We start from the raw sequence: 25,107 nt of genomic DNA, 5'->3' as shown, positions 1-25,107 counted from the left end.
GTCGAGCTCAGCGTATTGACACTTTGCACGCTGAACTGGTCGAGCTCAGCGTGTTGACACTTTGCACGCTGAACTGGTCGAGCTCAGCGTATTGACACTTTGCACGCTGAACTGGTCGAGCTCAGCGTATTGACACTTTGCACGCTGAACTGGTCGAGCTCAGCGTATTGACAATTTGCACGCTGAACTGGTCGAGCTCAGCGTATTGACACTTTGCACGCTGAACTGGTCGAGCTCAGCGTATTGACACTTTGCACGCTGAACTGGTCGAGCTCAGCGTGTTGACACTTTGCACGCTGAACTGGTCGAGCTCAGCGTATTGACACTTTGCACGCTGAACTGGTCGAGCTCAGCGTGTTGACACTTTGCACGCTGAACTGGTCGAGCTCAGCGTATTGACACTTTGCACGCTGAACTGGTCGAGTTCAGCGTATTGACACTTTGCACGCTGAACTGGTCGAGCTCAGCGTGTTGACACTTTGCACGCTGAACTGGTCGAGCTCAGCGTATTGACACTTTGCACGCTGAACTGGTCGAGCTCAGCGTGTTGACACTTTGCACGCTGAACTGGTCGAGCTCAGCGTGTTGACACTTTGCACGCTGAACTGGTCGAGCTCAGCGTATTGACACTTTGCACGCTGAACTGGTCGAGCTCAGCCTGTTGACACTTTGCACGCTGAACTGGTCGAGCTCAGCGTATTGACACTTTGCACGCTGAACTGGTCGAGCTCAGCGTATTGACACTTTGCACGCTGAACTGGTCGAGCTCAGCGTGTTGACACTTTGCACGCTGAACTGGTCGAGCTCAGCGTATTGACACTTTGCACGCTGAACTGGTTGAGCTCAGCGTATTGACACTTTGCACGCTGAACTGGTCGAGCTCAGCGTGTTGACACTTTGCACGCTGAACTGGTCGAGCTCAGCGTATTGACACTTTGCACGCTGAACTGGTCGAGCTCAGCGTGTTGACACTTTGCACGCTGAACTGGTCGAGCTCAGCGTATTGACACTTTGCACGCTGAACTGGTCGAGCTCAGCGTGTTGACACTTTGCACGCTGAACTGGTCGAGCTCAGCGTATTGACACTTTGCACGCTGAACTGGTCGAGCTCAGGTGTTGACACTTTGCACGCTGAACTGGTCGAGCTCAGCGTGTTGACACTTTGCACGCTGAACTGGTCGAGCTCAGCGTATTGACACTTTGCACGCTGAACTGGTCGAGCTCAGCGTGTTGACACTTTGCACGCTGAACTGGTCGAGCTCAGCGTATTGACACTTTGCACGCTGAACTGGTCGAGCTCAGCGTGTTGACACTTTGCACGCTGAACTGGTCGAGCTCAGCGTATTGACACTTTGCACGCTGAACTGGTCGAGCTCAGCGTGTTGACACTTTGCACGCTGAACTGGTCGAGCTCAGCGTATTGACACTTTGCACGCTGAACTGGTCGAGCTCAGCGTGTTGACACTTTGCACGCTGAACTGGTCGAGCTCAGCGTATTGACACTTTGCACGCTGAACTGGTCGAGCTCAGGTGTTGACACTTTGCACGCTGAACTGGTCGAGCTCAGCGTGTTGACACTTTGCACGCTGAACTGGTCGAGCTTTGAACACCTTTTTTTGATTCTAGATAACGTTTTTTTTTAAATTTTAAAATTTACGATTTGGCGAAAACTTACGAAAGTATACTTTATTTCGTCCGAAAAATTACATGGCCGTGCTATTTGTTTCAGATGGGGAAGAGATTGAATTGCTCGGATCTGTCGAGCACCACGGGCCTCCTCAGATGTTTCAAAATGGTGGATGCCAAGACACTAATAAAAAGCGAACCAATCAGGAGGTTGCTTCCTTTTGTTTTCACTCCGGTGGTCGATGGTGAATTTTTGGTGGAAAGTCCAATGAGCGTCTTCGGATCATCTCCGCCTCGCATCACGAATGAGGTGGACGTCATGACGGGTGTCGCCAAGAACGAAGGGGCGATGTTCCTATCACTGATAATTCCACTCGTTTTCGTACCGCTGTTCGACAAAGTCGGTTCATATTACGAAGAATTTTTAGAAGTAGTGCACATTTGTCTACCCGACCAGTGCGAACGAGTCTACGAATCCATCAAGCATCTGTACACGGATTGGGAACACTTCAACTCGTCGTCGTGTAAGCCCTAGATTAAGGATTGAGAGACACCAGAAGTAAATGAACCGAAGTTATCAGACTGCTATACTCCCTATGTGGGAGGCGTTTTCCTTATGAAGTTACATTTTGACCTCGAATTTGAAATTTTTTGCGCTCCTAGGCTTAAAAAAGGTTTTTGGTTTTATGAAACCATTTTTTTATACATAGAAATAGCTAAACCCACAATTCCTATGTGCAATTTATCACGGTAAAAGACGAGGATGGAAATTAGCTTTTATTTAACTCGATTTTCTCATCATTTGCATAAGGAAAACGCCCTCCGATTCTGAGCGCTATTTCAATAACTTCGGTTCATTTACTTCTGGAGACACGAGTTCAAAATTTCCATTTGTTTTCAGCAAACCTGAAAAGCGCCGACGATTTTCGGTCCGATTTCGAGTTCAAGTGTCCTTGGAATGAGTTCTTGGAACGCTACTCGACTCTGAAGGGCCCCAAGACGTACGCTTATTACTTCACGTATCGGTCTCCACATAGTGATTTCGCCAAATGGATGGGCACCACTCACGGAGAGGAACTGCATTATCTCACGAGTGACATGGTCAAAAGTGACCGTTACGACCAGAAGGATCTGGAATTCGGAAAGCGACTGAGGCGATATTGGGCCAACTTTGCAAGAACGGGGTATGTTTTAGAACGATTTCATTTTGGTTTATTGCGAAACAGCCTTTAGTGAATCTAATTATATTTCTAGAGACCCTAACTTAGGGTCAAACTCCAATGACGTGCCTATAATTTATTGGCCAGAATACGATTCGCGGAAGAAAAACATTCTGGTTTTGGAACCCGACCATGAAAAATTCTACGAGCTGTCTCAAACTGAAACTGAACGCTGCCTGTTCTGGAAGAACCTCTACCCTTTACACAAGCAACTTAAAAAGAAAAGACAATGACCATAAGCGAACCAGTACTTTTAACTCGGCGTTATTGACAAATATATTTATTTTACTTTCAGTGGCCGCTTGGGTGGCACGCCTTTTTCCTTATGTATTCCTCCACCGTAGCATCGCGCTAATGGTCATCTAGAACGTTTATTATTTTAACATTTGTTTAACTGTTGAAAGAGAACGGATTTCGTCTACAAAACAAAATGAATGCATTAACATGACCTATATATACAGAGTTTCCACTTAAATGATCCAGGGCTAATAACTCAAAATTTGTTTTTGGTATTAATTTGAAATTCACAGGTGGCATAGCTCGTGCAGGGAGTCAATAAAGATTTCAATGACCTTGAACCATGTCCTCAAGTTCATTCAAAATCTATTTCGTGAACACACTGAAGTGTTAATATGTTAGAGAGTACTTTTGCTATAGGATCAAAGGATTTCAGACACACTTACTGTTAGTATGTGACAGCCTGACCACATTAACCATCCTTTTTGTGCCGGACTTGTAAGACCAGCGGACTTTGATCCCTTATTTTGGTGTATGTTATTTTTCGGGAGAAATTCGTGCTAGTATCTTTCCCCCAAATGTACTAGATATTTTGCCATTCTTAACCCACAACTGAGTATATCTTTTTCTATTTTTATAATGTATGTTTAATATTTTATTTAAAGTATTTGAGTAAGAAATGCTTTATGGTTCGGAAGATATTACACGTGACCCAAAATAATTGCACGACAGCTTGTGGGTGCAGAAAAGCCGGTCTGAAATTCTCGATCTTGTTCTGTCATTGCTCAGACATTTAGACCAATCATAAAAAATAATTAAACAGCCTTATTGATGTAGAGTTAATGTTACAAATATCAGTTTTACTAAAATAACTACCGTACTAGTGTACTTATTATTTAATATTTTTATTTAAAGTATTTGAGTCAGAAAACCTAAGGAATCCAACTTGCCGAAACTTCGCTTTTGTTTGAAGCCCCATAAATGAAAGAAGGATTGATTTTTTTGGTATTACATATTATACTTTCTTGTTCAGAATTTTATAAACTTCAAATATGATAATAACAAGTGTTTCGAAAAATGCGATAGGTTTCGAGAAATTCGACAAAAACGTGAAAGAGCACACTTGAATACATGTGTACCAAATTTCATTTCTGTACCCGCCACTTTGACCTCAAGCCCCAAAATAAGCTAGGATGACTGGCCTACCAATCAAATTGGTTAACGTTATAACTTTTGGATGTCGCGTTTTTTCAGTAAGAAGTAATATTACAGGAAATCACTTAAAAATATCATAAGAAATCACTTAAAAATATCATTGTAAATCACTTAAAAATATCATTGGAAATCACTCAAAAATATCATGAGAAATCACTTAAATATATTATTGGAAATCACTTAAGAATATTACTGAAAATCACTTGAAAATATCATTGGAAATCACTTAAAAATATCACTGGAAATCACTTTAAAATGTCATTGGAAATCACTTAAAAATATCACTGGAAATATTTTTTCTTTCAAAAATCGATAATAATAGCGGTATAAATGTTTTGCGAGTGAATACCAACTGGATAAACTTTGCAAATACGTCTTGATAAATTTGTCCAAGTTGTATTTGTATTTGTTTTTCTAAGCTGAGTAGTATTTTCAATAGACCTTGTCTTCAAGTGAAAATTAGCTGGCGAAGGCAATTTATCGCGTGTTACTTGGCCGTTACGCAGAACGCCAAGCTCATTTGTCAGTGATCGAAGCGAAACTTTATAATCGAATTTTAATAGTCTGTCGACTTTAAAAATAACTATTAGGATTGTATTTTCCATCACAATGGGAAAGCGTTAGTTGACGTCATGGGTTCAAAGTACGCCAAGAAACATTTTTGTCTGTCTTCCGTCCAACAGTTCAACTGCGCATGTGTTAGACATAATTAAAAATAGTTTATCTCTTGTAGTTCACTAGAAAAACATTTGATGGAATTTGTGTTATGACGTATACTTCTGATTTGCGTAAGATTTTTTGAATTGGTAGAAGTCAATTCTCTATTCGCGACCGAAAACTATCGCTACGCCCCCTTTGGTTCGCCATTGAAACCTAGATAGGTAGCGTCTAAAGCAGACGTTATTAGTTTTTCATCATCGTTATTCGTAAATTTTACTCGCATTTTAATACAATTTTGGCATCGTTTGCTTATATTTTGATAAGTTTATTTAAGAAAAAACGTTCTTATGACTTTTTAATTGGTCTGTAGCAGACGCTAGATCTTAGGCGCAGCCTCGGATAAGCTAGCACCGTTACGCCATACACTTTAGACTTGTTTCGGTTGCATGAATTTTCGTGCATGATTTGAGCTGATCATTTAAAATTACAATTGAAATGAAAGATTACGAAGTCGTGGTGAAGTCCGAATAGTTCTTTCTATAAAGTAACGTGGCCTTCTTGTTTTAATGTAGCTCTTACGTCAATATGCTTACGTTTTCCAACACTACAAGCGCGCGCTCGAATCACGAGGAGCTCCCCATTTTCTAACGCTCGTGCAAATCGCGCGTGCTAATATAATTCTACTAAAGCTCAGTCTTGTGACGTAAGAGCAACATGTTATACGTCTACTTTTAACAAGTTGGATAAGCGTAAAAAATGTATAGAGATAACTATTGGTTATTTTCACATTTAGAGTGTATGAGAAAATTGGAGCTGGTTTTTTTTATTATTAATTATTTATTTGTCCAAAAAAATAAATTTACATTTATCCACTTAAACCTCAGTGGGTTCTTTTAACGGACAAAAAATTCCCCCTAGTTAAGCAGTGCTTGTATTTAGGGGGATAATTTACACATGGAGTTTCTCCATATGATTTACATAGATAATTATTTAACATTTTTCCTTTTTTTTTAATATATTTATTTATTATATTTATACTTGGGATGTCACTCTCCGAATTTCAAGTTAGATTTGATGAAAGACTTCAATTTAGCTTTAAAAGAATTTATCGACAACGCTGATTTTACCTCAGTATCTAACTCATTAAATAATTTTCGCCCTTGGAATATAATACTTTGTCAACATTTTTATATATATTTTATTATATAAAATAAAAAGTGGTCTTGCCCAACTTGTCCAAATGTTGCTCTTACGTCACAAGACACAGCTCTATTAGTATGTTCTACGCACGAGTGATTTACACGGGCACTCGAAAAAACTATTTTCCTCTGGCGACTGTACCGTGAGCTCGTGGGCTTGTAGAAGTAAGAGACTGTGACGTAAGAGCCACATTTAAACAAGAACGCCACTTAACTTTATAAGAAGAACTTATTTATCTTCTGCCAACGCGTTTTACGACTCTTCCATCCGATGACCACGATGGATCATCGATGAGCATCGTGACGTCAAAACCGGAAACACAAAAACGATTACAGTAGGAAATCGATGTCAGCGCTTACTCATCGGTGTCATGGCTGAGCTTTACTGAACGTACACAGAAAAAACTACTTTTAGATTTTCAACATCAAAAAATAAATAAACATGTTTAAAACTTAAACACTTAAATTTTGCGTTTAAATTGTAAACGCCAAAGTGTTGAATTTCTAAACGGGATGGATGCTAAACGTAGAATCGCTTGTCACAGTTGCTAAAAACACGTGTAATAACTACACACTACCTAAGATAAACGCCAGCTAAACGCCTCTTAAAGCGAATATAACCTGCAAAGCAATCTTTATGGAAGACCCCTTCAATTTTTCAAATGTCCCTGTACAGTGGCGCCAAACATTTTTAAAGCCAAAGGCATGAGCGGCCAGAGCTGCAAGCGTTGGTGTTCCACACCAAATACCTGAGGTTATATTCCCTTTAAACATTAATAAAACCTACTTGTTTAGAAATGACAAAAAAACAATAAAACTACCTCCAGGGGTTTAGATATTAAACGTGTTACACGAGTCACCAAAGCCGAAAGCAAGTTGTGGTCATTTTTCAACAATAGCCGACACAGACAGAACAGCCGCGATTAATCGACGTGTTAACGTTGAGAATTGAAATCTGGTAACTTTACAGTTTTCTTATTATTTCATTATTGTAAGTCGACTTATTCAAATCTTATTAACAAAAGCGATAAAACTTTAGTATAATGAAAATTCCAATCTCAAGTTCAGTGTTTAAGCCTTTAAACGCGTTTATCATACAAACGCTTAGCGGCTAAAGTGCTAAACATGTTTGTCGTATAAACGCTTGGCGGCTAAACGCGTTTATCATACAAACGCTTGGCGGCTAAACATGTTTGTCGTTTAAACGCTTAGTGATTTAACGCGTTTACCTTATAAACACTTGGTGTCTAAACGCGTTGAGGTTTAATACGTGCTTAAAAAAGCGTTAGAAGATGGCGTTCAGGAAAATTTTTAGATTCTAAACGTTGTTTTTTCTGTGTACGTGCCCAAATCTACTTCACTAAATTCCGTTTCCCATAATGCTCTAAAATTAATGATCCGTTTTTCGTCACGGAGTTGGAAATTACGTTATTTAAGTCACATCCCGTAAACAAGGTTTTATTTAAGAAAATACATTTATGGCAGACTTATAAGTTACATATAAAAGCGGCGATAACTACCTGACTGATTTCATTTAAAAATGTGCCATGCCGTAGAAGACTGGGCCAACCTTTACTGACCACATTTACAAAAATGTTCTATAATAATATATAAAATATTTCAAAGAAGTTTATAGAAACCTATAGTTTGGCTATAGCTATTTCTATAGAAATAACATTGAAATTTTTAGGTTTTTTTCTAATGTTAATTGAAAAACGACCAAAATTTCTTTCAACTTTAAAAAAAAATTAATTATTCGATTAAAGTTCCATTAAACTTTTAAGGGAAACATTACGAAAATGGCACTGTCCAAAATTTGTATTTCATTCTGTTTGGATCAAATAAATTTCAAATCCGAATAAAATAAAATTTTATACATTGCAATTGGTTCAGATCCAGGTGTTAACTAAAAAACGATACCAGGCCAATAACTCAAAATGTGTTTAAATTTTCAGGACACATAGAACTTGACAACGGAAATTTCCATGACCTTGAACAATGTCTTCAAGGTCATTTAAAATTTATCTCGAGAACCATTAGAGATACAAAGCTGGCTTCAATTAGAAAAGTGTTCCCCGTCTAAATAGCTTTGATACCACCTAATTTGACCAATAACAAGTCTAAGGAATTTAGATAAAATTATGTACCCCGTTTTGGATTTTAATTTTCTACCAAACCTCTATTTACGTCACAGAACGTAATCGTATACTTGGCGCTACGAACCTATAGTGTTATATATGTAAACACGCAAATTTATCGTCTAAATGATTCTTGGGCATCTTTCGTTGTAGACACACAACTTACTAAATATTGTCCACGGAGTTCAAAAGCTTCTTTATGAGCTCTACTTCACTTCACTTTAGTTTGGTATTGTCAAATATTAAAGAAAAACAAAAAATGAAGTTTTAGGAAAGAACATAGCTGAACGGGCTCATCTCACACCAAGAGCCCGAGCTCGATTTGAAGCTAAGCTCAGCCTTTTTTATGAGAATGATACGAGCCCGAGAAGAGACCAAAACGTTGTGGTCATTTAATTTGAGCCCGAGATGAGACCTTTATATTATAGCGTATTTTTGTGTGCTCGAACTGAAACTATTTTAATATAGCGTATATTTGTGAGCTCGAGATGAGACCATTAAAATATAGAAAATTACAGTGAGCCTTAGCGGAGTCCAGTATAATATAATGTACTACTACGAGTCCAAGCTGAGACCATATTTTTGTAAAGAGCCCGATATGAGACCTTTTTATTTTTAAGAGACGGTTGTGTCCGTTTTTGCACGATTATATTTATCTTGGCCACTGGGGAGCCCTGCGGTGCAGATCAAGAGTATACGTACTTAATGATCGGTCCCCGAAATCGTCATTTGTTAAAACCACCAAATATTTAAAATTTGTGGAAGAACATCATATTGACATAAAATGTTGGATAATCAATAAAATATTTTTTGCAAATAAAATTTTTCTTTAGAATCAATTTTTACTTTGAATAATCCGAAACGTCTCAAGAACTTGATACGTTTGGAATTCTTATGTTGCGGGAACTCGCCGCGTTTGAATCTTAAACTATTCGACAACTCGACGCGTTTGAAACTTAAACGTTTCAAGAACTCGACGCATTTGAATCTTAAACTATTCGACAACTCGACGCGTTTGAAACTTCAACGCTTCCAGATTTCGACGCGTTTGAATCTTAAACTATTCGACAACTCGACGCGTTTGAAACTTGAACGCTTCCAGATTTCGACGCGTTTGAAACTTAAACGTTTCAAGAACTCGACGCGTTTGAAACTTAAACGTTTCAAGAACTCGACGCGATTAAATTTAAAACGTTTCGACAACTAGACGCGTTAGATACGTAAACGTTTCCAGATTTCGACGCGTTTGATACGTAAACGTTTCCAGATTTCGACACGTTTAAAACTTTTCGAGAAAAATCTACGAGTTGCAAAATTAAACGTTTCGTCAAATAGACGAGTTTAAATTTTAACCACTACAAGACGTCAACACGTATAAAACAATCATTTCTAGAACTTACCATGCTTTAACCGAAAACGTTTTGTAATTCGACGCGCAAAGACTTAACGTTTCTTCTACTCAACGCGTGTTGGTATAGTATATGTCTGTGAGAGCGTTGCATTTTCCCGTTGAGAAAAACGTCTAGAATTTAAACATTGTTTTTTTTCTGTGTATTTAAGGGAATAAAGAGCCTATACTGCCAGCCAGGAGCAACAAACACAAAGAGAACGCAGTTAACCTTTAAACACGCTAAGGCAGTGTTGTGTACAAATTTCATTGGATGAAACTTTACACTGAACGTTTTACGGGCGGGGGGAAGACATTTTCCGAATTTTCCCCTTCCGACGGCAGCAGGCGCTAGAGCGTCTAACCAATTAAAACTGTACACAAGAGAATGCACGACTTTTGACGGGTCGCGTTCTCCTTGTGTGTTTGTTGCTGTGTTTGCTGCTCCTAGCTGCTAGAGCGTGAAGGGGATTGGAAGTAACGCTAAACATTTTATCAACGTATTCATTCTTGCTTATTCAGGTATTTCGGAGTAGGGTAAGAAGAGTAACGCTATTTTATTCCGATTCTGTGGTGGCGAATAGTTCGAGACGGAGTAAAAACGTTTTTCCAAAATGCCTGCCTGGGACCTTTTCAGCAGATAAATTCTGGCTAGCAGACGACAAAATCCGATTAACTCCTTTACATCTCCTTTTCTGAAAGAGTAAAAAAGGTAGCCCTAATACTTCGGAACGAGCGAATAGTTAATAATAATAATAATAATAATAATAATAATCAGCTAGGCTAATACCCAAGGCACCACCTTAGGCCTAAGTCATCGAGCGACTTTTGAAGCCTTTAATTCAGGTGGCCGGGTTATAATGCGGACCGAGTAATTTTCATCCCCAGAACAGGCGAATAAAACGTTTTTATTTTAAAAAGAATACACTTTTAGTCCTAGAAGAATCCACCTTATATACCCTTGTGTATATTTTTAAAATATCTCCTTAAATCATTTGAGGGTCTCAAATTAGAATCGTCTGGAATGAAATGAAATAGAAGTGAAGACATTGATTTTATTAGGTATATATGAAACCGGTTTTCGTCGCTGGCCACCCTATTCGCGGTGCTGACCTCCAACTTTCAACTTATAAGAAGGAAAATACGCGATATCGTCAAAAATGTTTCGAAGGTCAGCATTTCGGGATAGACATAATTGAGAGATCGCGTTAAAGCTGAAACGTCGTTCGATGGCAATGCTACGATGTTTTCGTTTCGAATTGTTAGTGATTACTTTCTTAGCAATTGTCAATTACGTTTCGACCAAAGGTTACTATCCGGACGCTAATGGCTTACTTAAAACGAAATATGGTTGGGTGAGAGGCGTGACCCGGGAGTTGCCGGGCCAGAGGAAATTAGAAGAGTATTTGGGAATACCGTACGCGAAACCGCCGACTGGGAACTTGAGGTTCAAGCATCCTAGACCGGCCTCACCGTGGTCGGGCGTTCTCAGCGCCACGAAATACGGTTGCTCTTGCTATCAATTTCCGTTCTATAGATACGACATTCCCGGAGCTAAGAACTTTGACCCACGGACTCCGCTCAGCGAGGATTGCCTCTCTCTCAACGTGTTTGTTCCTCATCCGAGACCACTGAACTCCACCGTGATGGTCTTCATCCACGGAGGAGGTTTCGCCCTTAGTGGTACTTCCGCTTCTTTCCACGACGGAAGTTCTTTGGCCAGGAAGGAAAACCTCATTGTTGTCACTATGAACTACCGGTAAGTGCATGTCATTTTCATATTTTATCGTTAAAACCATTATAGACTAACAAAATTTATCTAGTCTATAATTATAATAATATTTATAATAAGTCTATATTAACACCCTTTGGTCAAGAATGAATGCTCCCAAAACCACCATTTTAAAAATCGTAAAAATAATCGCTATAAACTATAAAATCCGTTCTCTGATAAAATTAAAACTTTAAAACGTGTTATAATATACATAATTATAATTAAAGTCAGGTTTTTATCATAAAATTTTAAGGGGGAACCCTGTGAATGTATAGTAACGTTTTCTACCACCAGATGGGGTAAGGACTCTTTGAGCAAAGCATTGTATTGTTAGAGTAACGCCCAAATAAATTGTCTATAGCCAGAGGCGAGTCAGAGCTTGCACATTTCGAAACATCGTCATTAATTAATTCATATTAACTAATTTATATCTCGGCCACAAAATAAAAAATTGAAAAAAAATTAAAGTTCTTGAAAGTGTAATAAATAATACCAAAACCGAATCTATAAGGCGCTGTAATTATCGATAACGATGGTTCAAGTGCGAATATAAACGGCTATTTTAAATAATTTTTAGAAATTAATTAAGGGTCTTAATTGAAAATACTGTTTGAACCGATTTAAAATTAAAACTTATTAACCACATTCATTTATCTTACGCTATAAACGATTTAATTAAAAATTACCAAAATTTATAGTTTCGAGTTGGTTGTTAAGTTTAGGATTTATTAAAACAATAACTAGAGGAACAATCAGAAAAATGATTCGAACAAATTCCAGAATATCATAGTTGTAATCAGTAGCGGCGCCAGGATTTTTGGGGAGGTAGCTCAACCATTTGGAGGCCCCACCAAAATTATGGAGGCCCCCCACCACAATTTTTTCAAATCCATCCACGTAGATTATTTAATTTTTTAGAAGCAAGTGGTGAAATTTTTGGGTAAAATGGGTACGCGACGAAAAATTAGAGTTAATTATGAATTTTAACATTACTAAAAACTGAGTGTGAGTTGATCCTTTTTTGTGTACCGATAGTGGTTATTTACTTATTTCTACCACTGAATTCCAGTCTATCAATTTACATTCATTCCTTCGGTACTTCGCATGTACATCCCTTACATCAGAGCTTACAACTTCACGAAAATGAATGTACGTAGGTACACTAAGTTAAGTAAGTTTAAGAACCACTAATTTGTAAAGATAAAATTAAAGATACAATTTGGATATAGTAGCGTTCGCGAAAAATTAAAACTAAAAATAAACTACTGTCAAATAAAAGCGACTCGTACCTTTGAAAGGAATAAAAACAGCAGTGTCGTTAAGCCAATCACTCGCGTTGAATATTGGAAAATTAATAAATAAATAAATTATTTCGCAAACAAATTACAGAATTTTTTAATATTAAATAATTTGGAGGTCCATATATTAAATTTTGGAGGCCCCTTAAGACGACTTTTGGAGGCCCCTACCAAAATTTCAAGTAGGCCCAGGCCTACCCCGGCCTATTGCTGGCGCCGCTACTGGTTGTATTGCCCAAAAGAATTCTACCAAATACAAAATGGCAAGGCAACTGATACAAAATTGACAGAAATCGTGACATTCACAAGGTTTCCCCATCAAGAACTTTAAAAAAACGAAAATAAAAAATATTCAGCTAGACAGAGTCGAGATTACAAGCAGCGACCTTCGAATTGACAAGTACAAAATGCGTAAAAAAACACGACAAAACATTTCCGTACCAAATCAAGTTTCAAGGAGTACGATGATTTATGGGGTGTATACATTTTGATTGGAAAAATAAATTCACTGCTGGATATTTTGAGAAACTACTTTACAACGTGTAGATAGAACGAAATCTGCGGATCCATGGTTAACCCATTCTGTGGCCAATGAAACCATCATAAAGTCTTTCCTTTTGCCAATATAAATAAAATTTGCTTAGGTATTTTATGCCCTATTCATACGAGTCAACATTTTAGTCCAACACGAGTCGCTAAACGACTGTGAATGGATAAAAATGTGAACGGATAAAATATTTTCACAAAGTGTTGAACATACCAGACTACAGCCCTATTCAAACGAGCTCACTTTTGTTCGCGAAACACATCGCATTTTCGTAAACACGCATGACAAGAAGTGGAGATTTCCACGCGTTAACTAGCGAAGGAAATTCTTAAAGAAAATACTTCTTCAGTAACCAAATATGTTCATTTATATTAATAAAGGTATTTAATTTTAATATTATCATCTAAAGGATTTGTGTGTACTGGGTCCACGTACAGTGTAGCCGATGCCGATGCCGCTATATTCCACATAACTCTCCAAGAATTAGGCTTAGAAGGGCCTGGGGTATTTCAATCGAAAGGAAATATCGGTAGACAACCATGAAATTCAAGATTTAACCTAAATCAACATACTTTATTTAAATTAAGACCGACTTGGTTAAAAATTATTTTTAGTTAGTACTGATCATTTCTGAACTACGTTTTCGGTTGCATTAAGAAATTTTAATTTTAATGAGATTTCCGATCAATTCGCAGGACCTCATAACCCGCGTACGCACTATTATGATATTTGAATTTCGTACCAATTGATTCAGGCGCCATTTAACTCGTTCGCGTTTTGCTACCTTATTTCCAAAACTAGGTAACTCGAAAATTTCGCTTTGTCTAAAAAATAATTTAAATTTACGTGTTAGTGTTTCGCTACTTTATTTCCAAAATTAATTTTCAATAAAATTACTCTTGGCTTTATTAAGCTAATGAACAAGATGATTGAAAATTTGTTCAAATTTAAATTTAATATTTCCAATATAGTTAATACGTACATCGCAAAATTGTGTGTACTTAAATGTCCGTGACATCCTGTTTTAAGTATACCTCACTAAAAATAAATTATGACAACTGTTTATAAATCTTATCTATGTTAATTAATTAATTAACACTTTGAAATATAATAGACATTATTTTCCAATCTAGGCTATTTGTCATATTTTTAGATGTTTGTCATACTTGTAGCTATTTGTCATGCTTATAGTTATTGGTCATGCTTATAGCTATTGGTCATGCTTATAGCTATTTGTCATGCTTATAGCTATTTGTCATGCTTGTAGATATTTGAAATGCTTGTAGATATTTGTCAGGCTTGTAGATATTTGTCATGCTTGTAGCTATTTGTCATGCTTGTAGCTATGTGTCATGCTTGTAGCTATTTGCCATGCTTGTAGCTATTTGCCATGCTTGTAGATATTTGTAATGCTTGTAGCTATTTGTCAGGCTTGTAGCTATTTGTCAGGCTTGTAGCTATGTGTCATGATTGTAGCTATTTGTCATGCTTGTAGCTATGTGTCATGCTTGTAGCTATTTGTCATATCTGTAGCTATTTGTCATATCTGTAGCTATTGGTCATGCTTGTATCTATTTGTCATGCTTGTAGCTATTTGTCATGCTTGTAGCTATTTGTCTTGCTTGTATCTATTTGTCATGCTTATAGCTATTTGTCATGCTTATAGCTATTAGTCATGCTTATAGCTATTTGTCATGCTTATAGCTATTAGTCATGCTTATAGCTATTAGTCATGCTTGTAGCTATTTGTCTTGCTTGTATCTATTTGTCATGCTTATAGCTATTTGTCATGCTTATAGCTATTAGTCATGCTTATAGCTATTTGTCATGATTATAGCTATTAGTCATGCTTATAGCTATTAGTCATGCTTATAGCTATTAGTCATGCTTATAGCTATTAGTCATGCTTATAGCTATTAGTCATGCTTATAGCTATTAGTCATGCTTATAGCTATTAGTCATGCTTATAGCTATTGGTTATGCATATAGCTATTGGTCATGCTTATAGCTATTGGTCATGCTTATAGCTATTAGTCATGCTTATAGCTATTAGTCATGCTTATAGCTATTAGTCATGCTTATAGCTATTGGTTATGCATATAGCTATTGGTCATGCTTATAGCTATTAGTCATGGTTATGATTCTGGAAACACGAAAGAAGTGAGCCCCTCTAATAATTTCTTGGTCGACGTTGTCGGGTTTTTGTTCGTAGGGTAGCCTCGTTCGGCTTTCTCTATTTGGATCACCCCGAAATCGACGCCAACTGCGGATTGATGGACCAATTATTGGCTCTGAAATGGGTGCGAGACAACATCGGGGCATTTGGAGGCAACCCCGATGACGTCACCTTGTTCGGACAAAGCGCCGGAGCGGTCAGCGTCGGACATCACGTGATGTCTCCTCTTTCGAAGGGCCTCTTTAAGCGGGCCATCTTGGAAAGTGGCACGCCCATCATGGAGTCTGTCTTACAAGAGAAAATGGAAAACAAAAAACAAGCATTTCAGGTAAATTTTTCTTCCAATAAATATACATTACCAGAAGTCTATAATAGCTCCCGTCAGGGAAGAATTATAAGAGCTTCAATAACCCCCACGTTAAATATCTCGAACAACAGAGTTTCGCCATAAACTATAATATAGAAAAAACGTTAATAATCGGCTAGGCTAATACCCAAGGCACCACCTTAGGCCCAAGTTCATCTTGAGGTTTTTAATGCCTTTAAAATAAATATTAGCGTTACCTGAACATATCATTTTACAGTAACGCACGCATTAGCGAGGGGGGAAAATTTATTTTCGATGGAAGTAGTTTGAAATCCGTTTCCGGAATTTTGAAAATAACGGCGATTAGGCTTAGCGGTCTATCGTTCGCGTATGTCTCGTATCATTAAGTTAATAATTATTATTAAATTGTTTACCTGTATGTAAAAGAAACCAATCCAAGATTGAAGTTTCAAATCGCGCTTATATGAAAACATGTTTTTAAGCCTAGTATTAAAAGCACGAGGTTTCCTGTTTGTTACGGCAGTTTCAAGAATTTCCCACTTAATGGTCGTAAAAGACATTCGTGGTCAGAAAATTGCCGTGGTGATATATCCAGGTAACACTTTTATTTATCCAAGCTAAGAAGAAACGTTTAAAGGCCTAGGTTCACCCCCTTACCCAAAAAAGGGTTCAAACATCTTTTTTGCTTCTTAATCGTAACCCCTCTATTGAGAGCGATGGTCAGCTCACTCTGCCAACCTCTTAATAGGTGTTTCTATAAAATAAAACAATAAAAATTAGAAGTATTAAATGTTTTTATCGGCGTCACGAGTGCCAGTTATGACTGCAGCGCGTGCTCTTTACCTTCAAGAGCTACAGCTAAGTGACGTAGACAAAACATTGTCACATGACGTACCGTATTTTATAGAAACACATATTAATGTCGAAGAATTAAATCCGGCATTGTTAGCGCTGTCAAAATTGTCAGCAGTTACAATGTCCTTGAGAACCGAGAAGTCCGAATACCGAGTTGACCGTCGCTATCAATAGAGTACGAGCGATTGACGCGCAGCGCCTCTAGGGGCGAGCTCGCGCGTAACTTGGTTAAAAATAAACTACAATTCCCGTTGACGCTAATGTAAATGTAGCGATGATTTAAAGTAAATTAACAAATCGTTTTTAGAAAAAAAATATTTGATTAACATTTTTCCATAATAAATTAATTTAAAAGAAACCCAAAAAAAGCCTTTAAGATATATTTTATCGTTTTATTTTCGAAATAGGCGGGCTCAAAGTTCATGCGTATGCCTAAATTCCCGGTGATTCCCGGTGAATTTAAATACTTCTATCTTCTACAACCTAGAGTAATATTTTATAGAAATTATATGACAATTAAAATTAAATTACTTACATTAATTGTTATATCGTAGACGGGATAAGTCACCGACGTCTCTCGTACGCATTGCCCTTGAACTTCTGAGCTGTCTTCGTTCACTGTTTCCCTAACGTTAAATATACGATTCTCTAAAATATTTTCTAAGTCCATTTAAAGGCAAAAATACCATGTATTTCGTTATTTGTTTCGTATTACAATTAGCGTTCGCCATCATTTAACGATAGTGATCGGGTTTTTCCGTTTCAAAATACGTGGTAGATTAAACCGAGGCATAAGACTGTACAAGATTCACCGCGTTAAAACTTTCACCTACTTTAAAGATACATTGTGAACGAACCAATGGATTAAAAGTTTTGAAACTAACTTTTAAATAAACCTTGAAACTTAATTCAAGTCATATTTATAATTCAGGGATGACAATTATTAATATCGTTCCGAATTACAACCTACTTTCTAAAATCTCATTTTGCTTTCTAATACGCGCGTTGACAACGCAAACTGTACCTAGACGAGCAGCTGTTCGATTATCTACATGCCGCGTTAAAAATATTATTTTTGAATGTTATAAAGCGATAAATGATTTTTCAAGACGATTTTATTTTACATTTAAGTTCATATACATGTATACGGGAAAGATTATCAAGTGGAATATTTCCTATGTCATTTGGTAGGTTATTTAACGTTTAATTATTGCCAACTTTACATTAATTTCAATGGGGCGGGGAAAAACCTTTTAACCAAGTTACGCGCGAGCTCACCACGAGAGGCGCTGAGTGTCATTTTCGTTTGAAATCGACAAAGCCTATAGGGCGATAACGAAAGGGATTTCAAACATATGTTTGAAACCATTTTGGATACTAGGGGATGAAATTTTCTGAAACTAGGTCTTTAAAGGGAAAATAATCTGAGACGCATGACCCTGAAGTCCGTCTAACAGACTTTAATTTAATTTAAGATGTTGAACAACAGTATTCCAGAATAGGACTGATATAACTATGAAAGAATACCGTTAGCGCGAGAACACACATTATTTGTATGTTTTTGAAATTTTTGATGTACAACATTTTGGAAAATTTCAATTGAAAGAAGGACGGGTTTCGTGTTATCAACATTTAGACCCTTAAACCAGACCACTCCAAGGACGTAACATTTATTTTAAGTCTAAAGTGGCTTTTGACTAAAAGATAGGATGTCCAGTTTTAATCCAAACCCGAAATCTAAATAGAGACCATCAACTCTATCCCAGCACGTCCACGTGTGCAGAGATGACAACAGGTAAATCAGGCGACACCTCACCATAGCCTTACAGACCGTAGGAGGTTATCTTATTGACCTACCGACCTTTTACAATGGCCTTTATATGTAAGAGTGACATAAGCAAGACGCTTATCAGAAGATCCTACACCAAAGTATTTTTAAAGAGAGAAAAATTAAAATTTTAAAACACGTTATAGTGTACATAATTATAATTACAATCATATCACAAAAAAGTTCTAAAGATCGTTTAAGCTAGGAGCAACAAACACAAGGAGAACGCAGCTAGCCTTTAAACACGTTAACGAAGGGTTGTGTACGAATTTCATTGGACGAGCGTCACGAGCCTTTACACTGAACGTTTTACGGGCGGGGGGAAGACAATTTCCGAATTTTCCCCTTCCAAAGGCAGCAGGCGCTAAAGCGTCTAGCCAATGAAAAACGTACACAAGAAAATCAACGACTTTTGACGGGTTGCGTTCTCCTTGTGTGGGGTGTTGTGTTTGTTGCTCCTAGGTTTAAGAAACTAAAATTTTCAGTCTTATCATCTGGAGTCGGAATTTGAATTTCAACAAAAGCGTACGCTACCAATAGATCACCGTACAAAATTACAATGCTTAAAAATTAGTACTTATATAGTTCAACAGTGGAACTCTGTTGTTACTCGAATTCGCTTAGCTTTCAGACTACCCCCGAAGGGAATTATTATAGACTTTTGACATTACCAATGACATAATCTCACTATTTCAGACCGGTAAGAATCTGCGCTGCCCTAATTTATCCAGCACCAATAGTCTCGTAAAGTGCTTGAAAGAGGCCGATCCAAAAAAATTGATAAAAAGCGAGCCAATTAAAAGGTTAATAGCGTTCGTATTCGTGCCTGTGGTCGACGGACACTTTATCGTCGAAGAGCCACTGGCAGCGTTCAGGACACCATCACCGCGAGTCGCCAACAAAGTGGACATCATGACCGGAGTAGTCAAGAACGAGGGCACTTTGTTCCCTACTCTAATGATACCATTCGTCTTCGTCCCTGTCTTTGACAAAATTGCCCCCTATTACGAAGAATTTCTAGAGGTGGTGGAGTTGCTACTGCCAAAACAATGCGAAAGCTTCTACGAGTCTATAAACGCCTTATACACTGATTGGGAACACTTCAATTCAACGTCTTGTAAGTGGCTTCTGGTTCTAAACTAATTAGCTATTTTATCATTAGTCAATACACTTTTTTATCGCGTATTAGACACCATTACCTTATATACTGCTTTACTGTTCCCATAGCTTGGGAAATATAGCGCCATCTGCCTTAATATCCGTCAACTAAATATGTGAAGAAATAGTAGACGATTTTTTTCGGTTGAACTTTCCGCTGTTGTGCAGAGAGAATTTTGAACGAGCAGACAGCTTTCATATATTCAATTTAAAACTCGGTCGGTAGGCGGCGATACTTATGACCCAAATTTAAACTACGCACGAAGCCTATTCCGTTTCCCTCTAAAGAATCTATAATTATGTTATAATTAGTCGAAATAATTACAGATATCAATGGATGGAATGACGTGATCTGACGTCATACATACCTAAAAAACAAGTACCTACCGATAAAAATTTGTAACTCAAACGTAACGAATAATTTTATTTTAACGCAATTAAAAATTAAATTGGGGAATCCTTGGCGAATAAACTTACTTTTAAAATTTTTAAGCACTCTTTTATATTGACCAAAATTTGAATTTGCTCTGTAATAAGACGCATTAAATTGCAAGAATTTAATTTTAAAAGCAGTGGCAGAAGGTAGAAATTTCAGCCTTGAGAGAAAACCACAGAGTTTTTACCAAAATTGTCTTTATTTTGCTCCGAATTCAGGTTTTTACAGAATTGATCTTGATATTGAAGATGCAAGTAACATTAAGATCAAATAAGCGTAAAAATTAATTTCGATAGATTCTTCCAAGAAGAAAATCGCCTCGTCGTGTACCTTGTTTGAACCAATTATGTTCAGTTATGTTAGAATTAAATTTTGGAATTAAAAATATTGGTAAGTGTAGGGAGGTGCTAGGGGCTTAGTCCTGTAATCCCATGCGTCTGGCACGGCAATAATTGGACTAACCTAGTGAGGACGACCACCAATTCCCAAACGGGTGGTTGTTATACTTCCGCCACGAGTGTCCCATCCCTATCACCAAGTATCCCCCCCCCCCCGTTGGCGTAGTCTTGACACAGATCTCACTCCTGTTGGACGAGTGGACTGAATTGTCCCACACGCCGTGATCTCTGAATAAAACAAGTTTGCCAAGAAGCCGATAATATTATTTCGTGCCTGTATTATATTTAAGCAGGTAGCAGAAAATCATGAATTGGTAATTAACCTTAAATTTGAGTTAATTATTACTTCTAGCCATACATTGCTTCGATAAGAAAGTACCGCCCTTATTTATTACTTCTGGCCATACACGGCTTTGATAAGAAAGTGCCACACTTATTTATTAATTATGGCCATACACGGCTTAGATAAGTAAGTGCCGCACTTATTTATTACATCTGGACATACACGGCTTCGATAAGAAAGTTCCACACCAGGCCTTAAAACACGCTATCGCAGTGTTGCGTACACATTTCATTGGACGAGCCTTAACGCTGAACATTTTTCGAAAAGGGGGAAGACAATTTTCGAATTTTCCCCTTCCGACGGCAGCAGGCGCTAAAGCTCTCTCTTCTCTCTCGTTCCGTGCCGTCAAATTCCAGTTAACCGATACTGCTCTGCGTGATTTGAACCTGTAAGTGGGACTTACAGGTAACTATTTCCATAACCAGACAACCGGGAATAATGGATTTAAAGCCAATGGTGGCTCTATCAAAAACACTTTTAGGTGGCAGCACCTTCCGGGGACTTAAAGCAAAGTTAAGTTCTCTGCGATCTATTGGTTTACAGAAACCACGTGTTTAATAAGTTAATAATCACTGGATTCCGAAAAGCCAATTAGCACGAGAAGTTTCCAATATGCCACACGTTATAGGCTAGATTTTGATGCATACTCAACTTGTTTTGATTTATACCCTAACGACTTCTAGTGCGAGAGAATGCAACTAGACAGGAGCCGCCACTTGTTTTTAAAGTCGCTAGATAACTGGGGCCTGTGGTGGTGCCTTAGATATTAGCCGAGCTGATTATTATTATTTATACCATGATCCTCTAGCGAACCTGAAGAGCGTCGACGATTTCATCAGCGATTACGTCTTCAAGTGTCCAGCGCACGAGTTTCTAGAAGGTTACTCGTCACTGGCGGGTCCCAAAGTGTACGCCTATTACTTTCCCTATCGGAGCCCTCAGAGCGACTTTGTCCAATGGGTGGGCACGCAACACGGGGAGGAGCTTCGATACCTCATGAGTGACGTCATCAACGATGATCGATACGACAAAAAGGACAAAGATTTCGGAGCGCGACTTTTGCGTTATTGGGCCAACTTTGCGAGAACTGGGTATGTATTTGTGGCATTGTAATAAACTAGTTGGGGGCGTATGACCAGTATAGGTGTCAAATACCGCTACTTAGTCGGAACATAAGTAACATTATAATAGTAAATATGCCACTGAATTTGTTCAGTTAATGATAGTCCGAGTCTCATTTTCACTAAGCCTTGGCTGATCCGTCAAAAGAATTGGCGGCTGAAATATATAAGGACATACTTACCTGGCAGTTCCAAAGACTTGTGGATAGGTTTCGGTACATATAATAATGGTAATTGGCGAAACATATTGTCATCAAACAAATTGGGAACGAAGAATAGAAAATGTCATACTTTTTGTCATGTTACTTATGGTTGGATTAATAAACTAAGTAATAAGTGAAAAGGGTTGACTTGAATACTCCTGTAACGATAGTTCATCGTCACTAGTATAGATGGCGATACCTGTTTAAAGAAGTGCGCTTCTCTCACTTCTACTTTTTTATAAAAATGCTTTGTCGCCAGTTGGCGGGAGATGTCGAGGTATACCGAAGTAGCAAAAAATCGTTGGCCCGCCTGCTGGTAAAATTGTGCCGGCTAGTAATCAGACATGTCTTACCTGGCCAACAATGGATTTGATGACCCACATTTATTCGTCCCCTGGGCCATTAGGCCTACACGTGTGCGCATCTTTTGGGACACGCATACATCTATTAGGCCTACACAAACGCATTTTTGGGCCTACACGCACGCATCTATTTGGTCTACACGATCGCATCTATTTGGTCTACACGATCGCATCTATTTGGCCTACATGTAAAGATCTACTGAATCTACACGTACGCATCTTTTGGACCTACACGTACGCATCTATTAGCCCTACACGTACGCATCTATTAGCCCTACACGTACACATCTATTGGCCCTACACGTACGCATCTATTGGCCCTACACGTACACATCTATTGGGCCTACACGTACGCATCTATTGGATCTACACGTACGCATATATGGGACCTACTAAAGTTAGGTTATTAAGTAATCTGCATAACCTAAGATTGATACAACTCCAAAATCACCTGCAGAGATCCGAACGAGTCACCGGTGGGGTCATTGGAATCCGGGGTCGAAGTCGAAGGGATAACGTGGCCTGAATACAACCAGCGCCATAAGAAGATTTTGATCCTGGAACCTGAAAATGAGCAATTCTTCAAACAACCCGAAGTGGACATGAAACGCTGCGTCTTTTGGAAGACCGTTTTTCCTCAGTTAAAAGAATTAAAAAAGAAATCCAAATGTACTGCCAGAACAAATTAAGATTAAATTTTTGATGGACTAACATCGTAAGTAAGAAAATAATCCACTTTTTTGTATAATAATTTTTTTTATTTGATTAAAGACTACTGGTTTGCTTTAATCAAATAAAAACAATTATTATGCAAAAAACTTGATTATTTTCTTACTTAGTTCTTATGTATAAGTGCCATTAATACTAATTATTTTTGATGAAGATTACATGTATTCAATACATTCCTCATTTATTTTACACCTACATGAATGTTTTTACTCGTAAGCAGTAAGGCTTACAGTGAGAAACATAACAGGTCCTGTGGACAACCTGATTATACCCTAGGTTTTTAAAGCTACTGTAAATTGCTCTCATAATAAACGACATTTTGTAATTATACACTACCGCCAGCTTTAGATTCATTGACGAACCACCATTTAGCAGACGACCATTTGTAGAATTTAGGAGGCTTTGTTAGGTCTTCAAGTTCATCAATTAATTTAGGTATGGCTCCACGTTTGCCACTGCCACATACTAGTCGCCATGACTGGTGAGTGATGTCGGCATTTACGTTATGAGATGTTAATAGGCGCTTAAATAAAACATCCCTGAAGGAAATTGCCAAGAAGTAATATTCCCTAGAGTCAGGAACCTGCAAAGACTGTTTATATACTGCTAGTTGAAAAAATGGAAACTTTTCACCTGTAAACAGAAAGTCGTGTTTTTGCTAAGCCTTATTATGCCAAAAAGCTACCTGGTTTAAAGGGAACACTTATTGGTTACCGTATAGGTGAAAAGTTTCCATTATTTTAACAAGCACTATATAAACAGTTAATTGCAGGTTCCAGCTTTCGGAAATTTACTTCTTGAAGATGTTTTATTGAAGCGTCTATTTTACATAAGAAAGTACCTTAATTTAAATTAAGATGAGTTTAATAAACATTTTTTCTCATTGAAATTTGGTTTATGCAAGAGTCACTCCAGATGGCGACGTCTTAGCTTGTAAAGGTTCAAAATAAAAAGATTAGATATTCTTCTACTACATTATTGTTCATCGATCCTCTCTGGTCTAAACCAGGTTTTTATCCAAGCATTAACAACCTAAGAGTTCCCATAAGTGGATCATTATCTCTAAGTAGTCAAAACGTTATGCTACCTATGACAACAGTCTTTGTCGGGGTCGGTCTGGCGGCCCTTCACAACCGCCCTATGCCGTGTACCACCTTAACTTCACTCTGAAGTCTGCCAAACCTAACGTTTCTTACATCTCTTATGGTATGTTTCACGTCTGGCACATGAGAGAGAGAAATTTTGGGACTTGACTCCTCGAATAGTTGATTTTATAAAATGCCTTTACGCTTGCCCAACTTGTTGAAATGTTGCCCTGGAATAGTTCAGCCAATGCGTAAGAATGAGTTCATAAGCTCTTAAGTGGGAGAGAAAACGGATCCACAGCTGAAGCGGGGAGGCAACATTTCAACAAGATGGCCAAGGTTATTTTATAAAAAGAACTATTATTTCCCCCAAAAAACCTATACCACTCCTTTGCGGTTCTCATTTTTCTATTGGGTGACTTTACTCATGGGACTTCAGTTTCCGTCTTGAGCGCTCGCTGGCGCCTCAGCCGAAATATTTTCAAAATTCATCTCTCTCTCTCGTGTTTGCTCCCTATACAAGCTCTGACGTCACGAAACCCAGACTAAGATAAACGACCGGGACTCGCAATCTGACTACTTAGAGAAAATGATCTACTTATGGAGTTACTTAGAGTCCGTATTCAATTGTTAGTTTTGGTACAATATTGAAATATGACCGTAGTACGTAAGGTCTCATGAATTGGCTAAAATACCTCAATTAGCTATTTGTTCTCAATGTAATGTAATATTTTGTTCGTTTGTTTAGTTAATAATATTTAATGTTGCAGAAATACCTCATTTA

General features: G+C 37.9%; 2 protein-coding genes across 2 annotated transcripts; both read left to right on the top strand.

Annotated features, from left to right (window-relative positions):
• Window positions 1–1,729: 1,729 nt before the first annotated feature.
• Window positions 1,730–3,079, top strand: LOC149945538 (acetylcholinesterase-like). The gene is made up of 3 exons (XM_090176598.1): window positions 1,730–2,150; window positions 2,528–2,810; window positions 2,881–3,079. The coding sequence occupies exons 1-3, from the start codon at window positions 1,730–1,732 to the stop codon at window positions 3,077–3,079; spliced, it is 903 nt and encodes a 300-aa protein (XP_090032724.1).
• A 7,838-nt stretch (window positions 3,080–10,917) lies between these two features.
• Window positions 10,918–23,198, top strand: LOC149945537 (acetylcholinesterase-like). Its single transcript, XM_090176597.1, has 7 exons — window positions 10,918–11,441; window positions 15,514–15,805; window positions 19,185–19,605; window positions 20,301–20,336; window positions 20,379–20,435; window positions 21,632–21,914; window positions 22,967–23,198. Exons 1-7 carry the CDS (start codon window positions 10,918–10,920, stop codon window positions 23,196–23,198), a joined length of 1,845 nt encoding a protein of 614 aa, XP_090032723.1.
• Window positions 23,199–25,107: the final 1,909 nt, after the last annotated feature.

This window comes from Leiobunum rupestre, chromosome 5 (assembly GCF_980474605.1).
Source record: "Leiobunum rupestre chromosome 5, qqLeiRupe1.1.hap1, whole genome shotgun sequence".
Classification (NCBI taxonomy): domain Eukaryota; kingdom Metazoa; phylum Arthropoda; class Arachnida; order Opiliones; family Sclerosomatidae; genus Leiobunum; species Leiobunum rupestre.
Note: the sequence above shows the minus strand (reverse complement) of the source record. Positions and strands in the feature narration are given on the sequence as shown.

Bases quoted from the DNA above. Each gene is read 5' to 3' on its own strand.
- LOC149945538 (XM_090176598.1), top strand. From the start codon at position 1,730: ATGGGGAAGAGATTGAATTGCTCGGATCTGTCGAGCACCACGGGCCTC. The intron at 2,151-2,527 runs GTAAGCCCTAGA...ATTTGTTTTCAG, and splicing joins ACACTTCAACTCGTCGTCGT to CAAACCTGAAAAGCGCCGAC. The intron at 2,811-2,880 runs GTATGTTTTAGA...TTATATTTCTAG, and splicing joins GCCAACTTTGCAAGAACGGG to AGACCCTAACTTAGGGTCAA.
- LOC149945537 (XM_090176597.1), top strand. From the start codon at position 10,918: ATGCTACGATGTTTTCGTTTCGAATTGTTAGTGATTACTTTCTTAGCA. The intron at 20,337-20,378 runs GTAACATTAAGA...TAATTTCGATAG, and splicing joins TCTTGATATTGAAGATGCAA to ATTCTTCCAAGAAGAAAATC. The intron at 21,915-22,966 runs GTATGTATTTGT...AATCACCTGCAG, and splicing joins GCCAACTTTGCGAGAACTGG to AGATCCGAACGAGTCACCGG.